This window comes from Mastigoproctus giganteus, chromosome 6 (assembly GCF_048544385.1).
Source record: "Mastigoproctus giganteus isolate SK-2022 chromosome 6, ASM4854438v1, whole genome shotgun sequence".
Classification (NCBI taxonomy): Eukaryota; Metazoa; Arthropoda; class Arachnida; order Uropygi; family Thelyphonidae; genus Mastigoproctus; species Mastigoproctus giganteus.
Window position 1 is genome coordinate 12,771,670 of NC_143580.1, and position 13,657 is coordinate 12,785,326.

A 13,657-nucleotide genomic window follows, 5' to 3' on the forward strand; every position below is an offset into this window, starting at 1 on the left:
AAGTAAACCCAAACTGGATATTTATCTCCAGCACGAAATGTTAAAATATGATCATCTGAGCACCATATTCTAGAATACTATTTCTTAATAGAGTTGTTGTTTGGTTTTTAGGAGCATTAGAAACTAAGGCTATATTGCTGTGTTCTGAGGGCGATTTTCTGTTCGCTGGACGAAAAAAAGGACTCATAAAAAGTCCTCCTGTCATCAACGGGGTTCGAACTCAGGTCTTTTCCATCTTGTGTGAGAAGGACGGCGATCCTACCAGCTCTGCTACCCACGAGGACACCTTAATAGAGTTGATAAACAAAATAGTGAGGCTTATGATTTATCTTATTGCTTCATTGATTCAGCTTCCAATGAAACCATAATTCACAGAAAACTAGATCTCAAAATTTCCATTGTAAACAAAAAAAAAACAATACTTCGTACTTGGATCTTTGCGAATAAATAGTTATGCGACCTCTAGTATAGTTCAGCTATCTTGTTTTATTTCGAAGTGTAGAGCTGCATATTGTTATCAGTAGTGATAACAGAAATTTGTAGTTATGACCAGAAAAATCACCGCCCAGGTCTGATGGAACGTTTATATAACTTATATGTGTCCAACCATATTCGAGGATTAAAGTAGCACTGAAATCCGTTCAATATAAAAACCTCAATAATTGCTTCAAAATAGCAAAAGATATTAAATAATCATCTTAAAATAGCTACAGATTATTCTCTGCGCATGCACAATAGCAACTGTCAAGCACGAGTTTTATTTTACACGTGGATTGCGAACCATGCCAATTCTCTTATCAGTAGTTTAAATAAATACATTTGAAAATGTCCTTGGGTTGTTTTCTTTTATCAGTGTCCTAGAATTTAGATGTTTAAATTATAATCATGTGCTATAGAAAAAGCATATAGTTTGAACTGAATTCAGATCTTAATCTGAATTCGCAGGCGCGTGGAAAAAAAACATTAAAATATCGTATGGTCCATGCGCCTCCGAACTGGTAGACGACAGTGAAAGAAGATACTACAGTAAAGTTCGTCTGCTTTTAATTTGAATGCTTTTAATTCGTCTGCTTTTAATTTGAATGCTTTTAATTCGTCTGCTTTTAATTTGAATGCTTTTAATTCGTCTGCTTTTAATTTTAATGGCCTTAGTTCGTCTGCTTTTAAAATCGAAAGAGTAATTTCAGGTCGCATTCCGTTATTATCGTCTGCTAAAATGTTATGGAAATAAAAGAAAATTTAACTGCTGCAAAACAATCTGTTTATTTCTTTTTATTTTCAGTAGGGGGCTGAATAACTATATACAAACGTGTGACAGATACTTTTTAATGTAATGCCATTTGCATGCTGAATGTATTTTTTACCAACATTCCTGCAGGGAATTTTGGTAGTTAAATTTAAATTAACTATGATGTCTGTTTTGTCACAAATAAAGTTTAAAAAATCGAACTCTTTTTTCCAGAGAGACGCTCACGTTTCACAATACACAAATTTAAAGTCGTATTTTTCTTCTGCAGTCCTCAAAGCTGGCCACCCTTTGATTAAGATGTCTTTTGCCTCTGAATCGGGCACTCCCATCTTCCCCAATGTCTCCAGAAATGTCCTCATCACCTCACTTGAACTTCGTGCTTTGTGTAGAGCTAGTTCGAACATGTCTTTCCTGTTTCTCGTTTCTTCAATCACATGACGTATTAGTTCTATTTCGGACTTCAAGCCTGCAATAAAAGAATTAAATGTACAAGAGTTACGTTTTATTAAAATTTGACATGCAAGTTCAGCTGAAAAGGATATTGCTTTTAATTTGTAATGTGGGTCACCCCTCGTGTGGTTGTTTTGGTAGTTATTGTGTTCCTGTTGAGTGGGTGCTTGTCCATCCACTCAATCAATAATCAGCAAACAATATAACATTTTCTGTTTATTTGGTGAAGATTCATACCAGAACTTTGACTTTGAATGTATCCCCTTTATATATTTTTATATTGAATTTGAGTGAATCTTAAACTTGATTATAATTATACACTCAGTGATCACTGAATTTTGCCCACCTACCTGTTGGGTCAACGTTTGCACGGATAACAGCCACTAATTGCCTAAGCATTGACTCCACTAGATGTTTGAAGACGTCCGTAGGGTTCTATAGCCATGCTGCCTGCAAGGCTTTCCTACGTGTTGGAATTGATAAGGGTTGAGCGATCATACGCCCCTTTCTGTTCCAAAACATCGCACAGGTGTTCAATTCGATTTTGGAGGCCAATGAAGATGGATGATATATTCATTTTGTTCTCTGAACCATTCGCGGACAGCGCGAGCTCGATGAAACGAGCGCATTATTGTCTTGAAAGATCTAGTTTCTGTGCCGGGAAAAAATGCAACATAAAAAGGGTGCACATGGCATCCCAAGAGCTGCACGTAGACCTAACCAAAGAAACATTGGTCCATATGCACCAGGGGTCCTAGTTCTGCCAACAAATATGTCCAAAATATTAAGCAAATACCGCCACCTGCCTGGATAGTGGGCACCTTGCACGACCGATCCATGGACTCGTACTGGATGTGCCATCCACGAAGGCATACTTCGGCGTGTTGCACCAAATATTTGGACTCATCCGACTAACACGCTCGTTTCCATTCCTCCAGTGTCCAAGCAGTGTTGTTGACACCACAGCGGCGAGGAGAGGGTGTCTCTCAGTTGTTGTTGTTATTGTTGTTGTAGGGTTTTAGGAGCATCAGCGACTAAGGCCATATTGCTCCGTGTATACTGTCTGTAAATTGCGTGTGTTCTGTGGTCGATTTTCTGTTTGTTTGATGAAAAACCATGCCACCCCGCCTTAGACCGACTAACTTAGCAACGTTGTGAAAAAGGCCCATAAATATTCCTCACGTAATCGACGGGTTTCGAGCTCAGGTCTTTTCCAACCGGCGTGGGGGGAGGGGGGGAAGGGCATAGTGAGCCCGTATAACGCGCTGCACCCTTCGTTCATCATGAACATCCATCTTGCTTAATCCATAGTTCTGTCGGCGGGAGATGGTTTGGCCCCTTCGATATCATTCTTTGTATACCTTAACCACTGCGGGCCTTGAGCAACCGACACGACGTGCCGTTTCCTATATCCGCTGTCCTACCACAAGGAGATTGAAGTTGATAACAGACCTAAAATCGGCTAGACTTTTATGAAATCTTAGGGATTTATATACAGTATAAAAGGAGATTTGGTATGTTAATTCGTTGTCCAGTCTGCAAATCTTCCATTTTACTGGAACTATCTTAGAGTATTCTTGACCATACACTCTTCTGTCATCAGTTGACAGTGCTCCAAAACTTAAATAGTTGTACAGTGGTGCTGCCATTCTGCGAATTAAATGATCAGCTTGTCTAGAATAGAAAATTATTTGCAAATAATGGTCAGTTTTCAGATGTTCTCTTTCTGATTATAATAAAATATCTTTATCGCTCATGGATTCGATCCTTATGTTTCCAACTATTAAAAGTAATCTTTGTACTTGCTTTGCTATATACGTGTTCAAATTAATATAAAACTGCACTGAAAACTAGAGACAATGGTTGGTTGTTGTAGGGTTTCAGCAAAAATCAAAAAGGTACAGTTACAGCAAGCTCAGTAAAACCAACGCTGGACAGTGGAAAAAACGGTAACTGGTCTGGCTAGTTCCAGTTCCTGATGTTTCATGCTAATGGGTAGAGCAGAATGTGGCGAAAACAGTATAAGTCCATACGCCCATCCTACCAAGTGTCAACAACTGGTGTGTAAGGGGTGGTTTCGTGATACCTTAGGCCCCAGTAGAGCTACATTTGGATACCACAGGTCACCTTTGCGAGAGCACAGTGGGTATAATCACCGTTCTCAGTTACATCGGATGAAAAAGGCCTGAGTTCCGATTCTGTCAGTTCGCGATGACTTTTTATGGACCTTTTTACTCAACAGAACATTCCGAATTCTTCAATAATGCGTTACCTGCGTTGTAGGAGCAAGTCGTCATTTCTGCTGATCAGCAGAACAACGCTGCATGTCACTGCTCGCATTGTGACAGACTGGTTTTGGGAAAATGAGTGTCCAAAAGTTGGACTAGTCAGCCCATGAATCTAATCGTTTCACTACATGTTATTAGTTTTCCTGTATAACATTGCATTTTAGGACAAAAGCCTCAAGTTGCGTAGTGAGTTAACATGCTTACAGGTTAGTGCAAATGCATCCGATCTGCTCGCAGTTAACTACTAAATAGTTATAAGATTGGCATCATTATGTACACTGAGTGATTACTGAATTATGATCACCCCTATGAAAACTGAATGCGACCCGTTGACCACGTGAAGTACGAGAATGCGCAGTTAGTCGATCTACGTAGCATAAATAAGATGTCAGTGGTTCAATAGGTAGTAAAATTGCGATGGGTAAAAGGGGATATTCAGGGGGATATTCATGTGTTGTTGTGGCGGATCCCAGGGTTTCCCCCATAAGCCGCTATTGTACATCTTGTGTTGAAGCTTATGCCAAAACCGGCCAATTGTATGTAGTGTGTTGGACGTGTAAGTGTTATGATGTGTTCTGTTGTTATGTTATCGGCCGGTGCCTGGCTCTTAGCAGGTAAGAAGCAGTAACACCTGGTCACTACATCTCACCCCCCCATCCCCGCCACGTGGAGGCGGCCAGGATCAATTATCTCCTGCTGGGCAAGCCCAGGGCATAACACCTGAGAGTGCCCGAAAAAGAGAATGAAGTGGAAAAAGAGGAATACAGAGGGAGAAGTTTGGGCTCTGGGGAGGTAAATGGATAGAATAGAGGAGAATCAACAGAGGGACTCTCCAATAGTTAGAAGTGAGAAGAACTAAAGCAAGAATAAAGTAGGAAGAAGTGGAGAAGTGGACTAACTTCTCTAACCATGGAGACCTATCTCATGGAAAATCCCATCCTAGGAACTAGGATCAGCAAAACATCTTAATTTGCAGTTTGCCTAACCCCTTGTAGGCAGAACGTCTTCAGTTGTTGAAGAAATAATTGATCTTCTAACAAAAAACACAGTGAAAGCAAATTCCACGAATTCTGAAAAGCTTCACAGAAAGACACTGTGCAATATGTACAATATCCTCTTCTTCAGGAACACAGCAGAATATACACTATGTACAGATTCGTCCAATGTAATGGCCCAATAAATAAAACGTTTCAGGGTTAACGCAAAAGTAATATACATGTCCAAATCCTAGATGAGATCACATTAGGCAGGGTTCAAAATTATGTTTTAAAAAGTTCTTGCCTAAATACAATTTGTGTGTGGTATTCACTCACAAAGAAATATTAATTCCAAAAACTATGAAACTCTAAAGGCTAAATAGTATCTCGATGAGTAGAGCAAAATTCCTTATACAGTAAATACCTATTCTGCTGAAAACAGTTCCACATCAAGAACAAGTCTATTATAAAATCCAGGAAAGTGTAGCACTTAATGATACTAATCAGTTGCAAATCTAGAATCCAATCAAAATTGAGAGATATTTCTTTCCTAATCCAATAAAGGATCCAAGAAATCACAGGAACAGTAAAACTAGGACCTAATTTCGGTTCTTCTTTTAAATGCACGAGAAGCAAACACATTCATAGCATTAAAAGCGGTCTGAGACTCAACCAGAATTTTATTGTTGCTGGAGTCCAAGTTAGGAACTACACTAAGTAGGTCATGTCGAAGATCGTTATAATAATGACATTGATGAAGAATATGGTTAACAGTTTCTTCCTGGCCACACAAACAAGATGTTGTTGGTGAAAGTCCCAGATTGTGAAATTTAATATTTATACTTCCGTGGCCAGTTAATATAAACATACCATGGGTAAAAGGAAGGATTTATCGGATTTCGATAAAGGATAGATTGTAGGTGCTCGATGAGATGGTGCCTCAATTTCCTGAGGGTGTTCGAGAGCCGCCGTAGTTAAAGTGTACCAGGACTGGCGTCAAAACGGTTAAACAACGCCCGACGGCAAAACTGTAAAGGTCAGTGAAAGATTGATGTTAGAGGTGAGCGCCGGGTCCGACGACTTGCACAGGCGCAGCGCTGTTAAAGAGTTGGCTACCCAATACAACATGGGCCAACCCAGAACAATATATAGCATGACAATGCGTCGCACGCTTGCACGTATGGGCTATACCAGGAGACGAACCCGACGGCATCCTCTCCTAACCAAGGTTCATCGGCATAAAAGACTCTCCTGATGCAAATAGCATGCAAGTTGGATGTTAGAAGACTGGAAGGTGTGCTGGTCGGATGAGTCACGTTATTTACTCGATACCGTGGGTGGTCGTGTGCCGATTTGGCGTCACCAACATGAGGCGCTTGATCTATCATGCATGATATCAAAAGTGCAGGCCGGTGGAGGCGGTTGTGTGGTGTGGGGCATGTTTCACTGGCAGGAACTTGAACCCCTGGTGCATGTGGAACAACGTATCAGTGGTCTCCGCTATCGTCAACTGCTTGCTGACTGTGTACACCCCGCTATGCTACACTTTTTTCCTAATGGCGATGGTGTCTTCCAAGATGACAATGTGCCGAGCCATCGAGCACTTGATGTGCAAGAATGGTTCGAGGAACACAGTTCTGACTTCCAGCATATCTATTGGCCTCCGAACTCCGCCGATATCAATCCCATAGAGCACTTGAGGGACACTATGGAAAGGCATATCGGGCGTCTGGATACACCAATCACCTCCATACCTGCATTGCTGACGGCATTACACACAGCTTGGTTGGCCATACCTCCCGAACGCTTCCGACATCTTGTTGATTCAATGCCACGTCGGATAGCTGCTGTACTGAGGGCAAAAGGAGGACCTACGAAGTATTAGATAGGTGGTCATAATTCAGTGATCACTCAGTGTATATCTCATATTGTGAAACGGTGCCGTCTGGGTGGTGGCATCCGCTGAGAATAAGTAACAATAGTCTTCTCCTATGGTGAAGAGTTATTTATTTGAGGTAGTGCAATATCATGGCAACTCGTTGTGAAGGTATTCACAATATCAGATATAAATAATGATGCCAATCTTATAACTTTTTAGTAGTTATCTGTGAGCAGATCGGATGCATTTGCACTAACTTGTAAGGATGTTTTTTTGTATAAATAAAAGTTATATGCAGGTGTCCTGATATTAATGATAGGGCAGTACATATTAGGCAATATGCACTCAATGACCCTTTTTCACTCCTCATAAATTGGTTGTATTCTTTGGTCGATTTGTTGTTTATGGACGAAAAGCCCGAAATTCCGGGAGACTGACCAAAAAACCATGCTGCTCTTGCTGGAGACTGATTAACTCGGCCACATTGTGAAAAAGACCCATAAAAATTCCTCGTGTCATTATGCCAAGTGTGCTACTCACGAGGGCCCTGTTGTGGACTGCGCGGTATGAAATGTAGTAATTTGTAGTCAAGGTACGCATGTTACAGTAGAGATAAAATGTGCAATAGAAAGTGTCATTAGCAGGAGGTAACATAACAAATTCTCCAAACAGTACCAATTTTTAAATATATGATAGGAGATACGTAAACTGAGAAATACAGGTAAGAAAAACACTTACTTTCACGTGGTGACTCTTTGGGGTTTAGTATACTAGAGAGAATTAATAGTGCGATGGCTCCAAGCATCTTGGACAGTGTTTTCTACGTTTCAAAATTTTTACCTGTAATTAAAACATATTTGAATATCACACAGCGTTATGAAATTAATTAATAATAATTCTTGAGAATAATGAAGGATTTTGGAAAATATTCTGAGTGTTCTAATTTCTGACAATATTTCTACTCACATCACTATTCTAACAGTCTTATCATGTTTGTTATCATTTTTAGAATCAGAACAAAATGAATCCACGTACTTTTTTATTAAAACTATTTATTACAATAAAATCAGTTAAATGTAGAGTTTATAGTGAGGGTTTAAATAATCTGACAACTCATTTAAGGATTAATTTTGCATTAATTATTAAGTGTTGACTATTAAACTATTGATTAAATGAAACTCCTACAAGTGAGAACTTTGTATTCTATTGTAATTTTTATACACAAAAATACAGAGTATTTGCAAATGATCATCCAATTTTTAAAGGTTAAAACTTTTCTCAGGACCTTTTATACTGTTGGTTGAGGTAAAGTTTACGACTAGCTTTTTTCCTTTAAAGACGAATTTTGTCTTTAAGACGAATTAAGAAAAATATTCTGGACTTGGTAGCAGATTTCATGTCGATAGGCTAACTCATTTTCCATGTACCCTTCCATCCTTCAGATATACTGCCATACAAATCTCATCTCACACGAATTCTTAGTAAACACTTCATAGTACAGGGTTTTAACCCGTGAGGTATATTTGATAGTCCAGTGCACCCGAAATTTATCGCAATGCTTACATTATCTACCTTATTAAAACCGGGAAGATCATTTGTAACCAATCATACTTCTTAGACATCAAATGTGGAGTTCTTTTTTCAACGTACCCATCCAAAATAACCGAAATTGAGTTACATGTGTTATAAAATTTACTGCCAGGAATTGATTGGTACTTCAGGGTTTCAAGAAAAACTAGTTTGTATTACAAATTAGTTTTTTACACCAAAAGGCATTATTTTAAACCGGAAATTGTAATTTTTTTTGCAAAATAAGCTAATCCATTCCATCTAGAAGGAGACTAGGTCCAACCAGAATAGATATACAGTGGACCCCCACTTTACGATGGGTTCACTATACTATCAAATCACTTTACGATGGACTCTCCATAATAAAATACCTTTCACTAAACGATATGTAGTAAGCGTGGGATATTGCCATCACGTTTCTGAATTCAATTTTAATTAATTAATTCTATTAAACGGAGCTTAAAAAATAGGAATGAACAGAAGATTCTGAAAATTTGTTTTTGTTTTTCGCAAATGCAATAAGATCGAGTTTACTACCCGTTTATAATAGCTTGTGCTAACAGAAAAGTCCAATAAACTGGAAAGTGCAAATTGCTTTTATTGTTTTTTGGTCGTGATCTCCAGAAATGCGCTTTAGAAAAATATCACAAATGCGTTCAAAATTCATTCTTATAACAAAACATAGCAATAAACGAAAAGTGTGGTGCATTTTAATGATTTGAGCGGCTCATTCTACTAACCAGTGATCACTGGTGCCTACTTATTTCGCTCTGTAAGCCACTGAGACAAAGGACCACGTGGTCCTTTGTCTCAGCCAATAGCAGCATTTGTAAATGTGTTGGGCACGTGTTTTGTTTTCGGTATTAGTTAAAGTAATTTTTTTGTGCATACTTTCCATAAATTTACTGTATTGAATTCTTGAACGTACAACATTGCATAATATGGTCCCTAAAGAGCGCAATAAGAAGAGAATTTCAATTAAAATTAAACACGAAATAGTGAAAAAGCATAACAATGGTGCTAAAATTAGTTCATTGGTGCAGCGAATATGCTTTTCACAGTCAACCATTTCTACTATAGTGAAACAAAAAGAAAACTTTAAAAAAGTTAAAGTAAGTGATGAATCTAACAAAGTCCAAAAAGGCAGAGAACTGATTATAGAAATGGAACGGCTTTTGTTGCTGTGGATAAAAGAAAAACAAATGAAGGGTAATACAGTTCCTGGACAACACATTTGTGAACGTGCAAAGCAAATTTTTGAGGACTTAAAGACTAAAACACCTTCAGCTAGTGATATGCGATATGGGGACTTTAAAGCCAGCAAAGGTTGGTTCAACCGTTTTAGAAAAAGGTCCGATATTAAAAGTGGCATGGAGAGGCTTGCAGTGCTGATCAGGAAGCAGTTGAAAACTTTAAGGTGGAGTTTCAAGAGCTCGTTGAGAAGGAGGGTTACCTTCCTCAACAAGTGTTAAATACAGAAGAAACAGGCCTCTTTTGGAAAATTATGCCTAGGCAGACATCACAAGAGGCCTCGTTGCCTGGTCATAAGCCTATGAAGGATAGGCTTGCTCTTCTATTAGGGTCCAATGGCTGTGGTGATTTTAAACTTAAGCCAATGTTGGTTTACAATTCAGAAACTCCCAGAGTGTTTAAACAGCAAAAGGTGATCAAAAGCAGGTTGGGTGTCTTTTGGCGGTGTAACAAGAGGGCCTGGGTGACAAGACACCTCTTCAATGAATGGGTATTTGAAGTGTTTTGTCCTTCAGTCAAAGGTTACTCAGAAAAAAAAAACTTCCTTTAAAGGCACTGTTAATTTTTGATAATGCTCCAGGTCATGATCCCCAACTTGTCCAATCTCTGGAGGAGCAATTTAACTTCATTACTGTCAAATTTCTCCCATCCAATACCACCCCTCTGCTTCAGCCAATGGATCAGCAAGTGATTACCAACTTTAAAAAAAATTACACAAAAAAGATGCTTGCGAAGTGCTTTGAAGAGACTTCAGGAGATAGAGCCGTCACCTTAAAGGAATTCTGGAAGACCAGGTTTAACATCTTAGACTGTGTACAAATGATTGTCAGTTCTTGGAATGAAATTTCAGCTCGGTGCCTCGATGCAGCCTGGAAGAACTTATGGCCTTCAGTCATCCATGATTTTGAAGGATTTGAAGCTGAAGGTGTTCTAGAGCAGGAAATTATCACTCTTGGTGAGTCCTTGGCTCTAGAGATTGATACGGCTGATGTGGAGGAGTTAATTGTGGAACAGGGAAGGGAGTTGACAACAGAGGAGCTCTGGGAATTAGAGCAGATGGGCAAGCATGACAGTGGAGATGAGGAACATGAGGAGGATGACTGTGTAGCAACAACTCAAGAAATTAAGGACATGTTTGCTGCTTGAGATATTGTGAAGAGGACAGTAATAAAAAACCCAGATATTGAAATCACTGAATTGATGACCTGCGAATTTGAAGATCAGGTGTTAAGTTATTTCAAGAACTTTCAGAAAAAGCGCCAAAAGCAAACAACTTTGGACAGTTTTTATACCATAAGTAGCAAGAGGCAGCGATCGGAAAGAACACCAGATCCTGAAGGTCGCCCTGATATCTTGATGGTAAAAGATTCTCTTCCAGCTCCATCACCACACCACCATTGACACAGTTTTTCCAATGTAAGTTAAACGAAAATTACGATTTTTGTTTTTTTTTTTAATGTTTAGAGTTATCAATTATTTTAAACAACATTTGGGGAAGGAGGGAATAAATAAAAATGTGTGCCACCATCAGCATTTTTTATCTTTTTTCTTTTTTTTTTTTTTTTTAATCTTGTATCATGCTTTACTGTTTATATGGTGTATAAGACGCACCACAATTTTAGGGCGAGTTATTTTTCAGTGGTATACACTGGAAAATACGGTATTCAGTATTCTATATAAAACTAATACAATTTCTGTTACAAAAATCACCTTTTACAGAGATAAATAGCTTAGTTATGTAGCGAAAATTTCAACTTCCGAGGACTTGGAACGAATTATCAAAAACCAGTATGTTATTGGGTTCACATTACGATATTTTCACGATACGATGGTGTCTCTGAAACGAATTAACATCGTAAAGTGGGGGTCCACTGTATATGTTTTTTGCAACCGTATTTGTATGTATTTAGCCAAATCTACTCATCCTATATTTGCTCCTCCCAAAATATCGAAATAGTCGCTATAAGATCTCCTCTCCCAATGCTCTCTTGCTTGTGCATGCAACTGTAAAAGCTTCCTTATATCTAAAAACACTGAATTTTGTAGAAATAACCCAAGTCATACAAATAAGTAAAAATATAAATTATATTTTGTTACAACCAAATTTAAAATTACTTAATTCAATATTTACAGATTATTAGAAACTATTAAACATATTAATATTTGAATGTGACGTCAATATTAAAAAAAAAAGACATCGTTTAATTCATTAAATGAATAAATGAGATCTGTAAATAAATGTATACATTTATAAAATAATTACAAAATGCTTTAAATAAGCAATAATTTTAAGGGGACGCTGACGAGTAATATTTAAATTATAATAGAATAACATTATAACACTAAAAGCTCATTTAAAAAGTAATAAAACGGAAGTCAACTCACCAATCTGCTTTTCATCCGTCCTTCCTGAGTTTCGTGTCACTTAAGAGTCTGTAAGTTCGCTTAAGTGTTCAAAGAACTTAAAAATTGCTGACTTGCAATCTAGAGGTTAGAAGTCAATATTTATTTACGAGAAGTCTCACTTTCAAGGTTATAACAGACAAATTATGGTTATATGTTAGCTGCTGCGCGGCTAATATAAATATAGATTTTTTTAAACATTTTTTTGCTGAATTATAACAAAACGACTTTTTAATGTTTAAAATAATTCACAGTTTTCTTCCAGCAGGTAGCAGCACTGGATATAATCTTTTGGCATGTATATTTATGGTTTGATAGTGAACGCTTAAAAATTAGGCAGTTGTGGTTATTAGAAAGAAAATTATTTAATTATTTCTGTTATAATTATTATTATAAAACAAGATATGAGATAAAAAAACTATTCATTATAGACAGAAATATGTTACAAATTATTTTAACAACTTAATAGATAAAAGCAACGGTCAAGCACTAGATTTGTACTCTGAATACTAGTAAAGGTAAGGAAAAATAATTCTGAGTAATTAGGCTTAAAGGAAAATAAATATGTTAAAGAACAATCTGGACTTTTATTCTCGGAAATAAAAGTCGTTACCTTAGCTGCTGCGCTGCTAATATAAATATATATATTTTTACATTTTCTTTCTGAATTATAACTGAAAACGACTGAAAATTACCTAATTTTTAATATTTAAAATAATTCAGACAGTTTTCTTCCAGCAGGTAGCAGCACTGGTGATAATCTTTTGGCATGTATATTTATGGTTTGATAGTGAAAGCGTAAATATGTTGTTCAGTAGTTGTGGTTTCTAGAATTAAAATTATTTAATTTATGTTATAATAATTATTATAAAGAGTAAAGCAATGAGATAGAAAAGCTATTTATTATAGACAGAAATATGTTACAAGTTATTTGAACAACTTAATAATAGATTACAGCAACGCTTATGCACTAGATTACAATTAAAGGTAAGGAAGAATAATTCTGAATAATTAGGCTTAGATGAAAATAAATATGTTAAAGAACAATCTGAACTTTTAATATCGGAAATAAAAGTCATTTGGCACATGGGAATTAAACTGTTCTCAGGAATAAGTCTTTCTTATTAAGGAAAATTATTTAGACGTTAACAACCATTTATATACGGGAATATGGGGGAGGGGACAAAATCCAAATTGGTATTTAGTATTCCATCAATAATATGGTAAACTCAGAATAGGCGCGTCCAAGGAACCACACTTTTTTATTTTTTTATTATTATTTTTGTTTTAATGGAGAAAATGTACACATTTTTGGTCAGAAATTTAGCATCACCGTTGTTGGAGGCAATCGCTTACAATTTATCACTTTTAACCCCAGCGAAGAGGTTGTCCAAGTGGTCTGTTTGACCCCCCTCTCGAAACGGCACTGATGACGTCGGAATTGGATACGAGGTCGTCTGCATCTCCAAGGTAGTGAGGTCGCCAGTGAGCAAATATGCTTAGGGCTTTCTTGGACATCCTATTACGAAGTTGCGCGGGGAATATGATCGATGATACTTTTTCTGCTCCCCTGTTGGGTTCACTTTTGTCC

The 13,657-nt window shown here is 37.4% G+C and overlaps 1 protein-coding gene across 1 annotated transcript; it reads right to left on the minus strand.

Annotated features, from left to right (window-relative positions):
- Positions 1–1,470: 1,470 nt before the first annotated feature.
- On the minus strand, positions 1,471–12,086 carry LOC150083922 (uncharacterized). Its single transcript, XM_090375612.1, has 3 exons — positions 12,049–12,086; positions 7,582–7,683; positions 1,471–1,715 (listed from the first exon to the last, which is right to left on the minus strand). Exons 2-3 carry the CDS (start codon positions 7,646–7,648, stop codon positions 1,471–1,473), a joined length of 312 nt encoding a protein of 103 aa, XP_090231738.1. The 5' UTR covers positions 7,649–7,683; positions 12,049–12,086.
- Positions 12,087–13,657: the final 1,571 nt, after the last annotated feature.

Coding starts and splice junctions, on each gene's coding strand:
- LOC150083922 (XM_090375612.1), bottom strand. CDS start 7,648: ATGCTTGGAGCCATCGCACTATTAATTCTCTCTAGTATACTAAACCCC. Junction 1,716..7,581: donor CAAAGAGTCACCACGTGAAA/GTAAGTGTTTTT, acceptor CTTTTATTGCAG/GCTTGAAGTCCGAAATAGAA.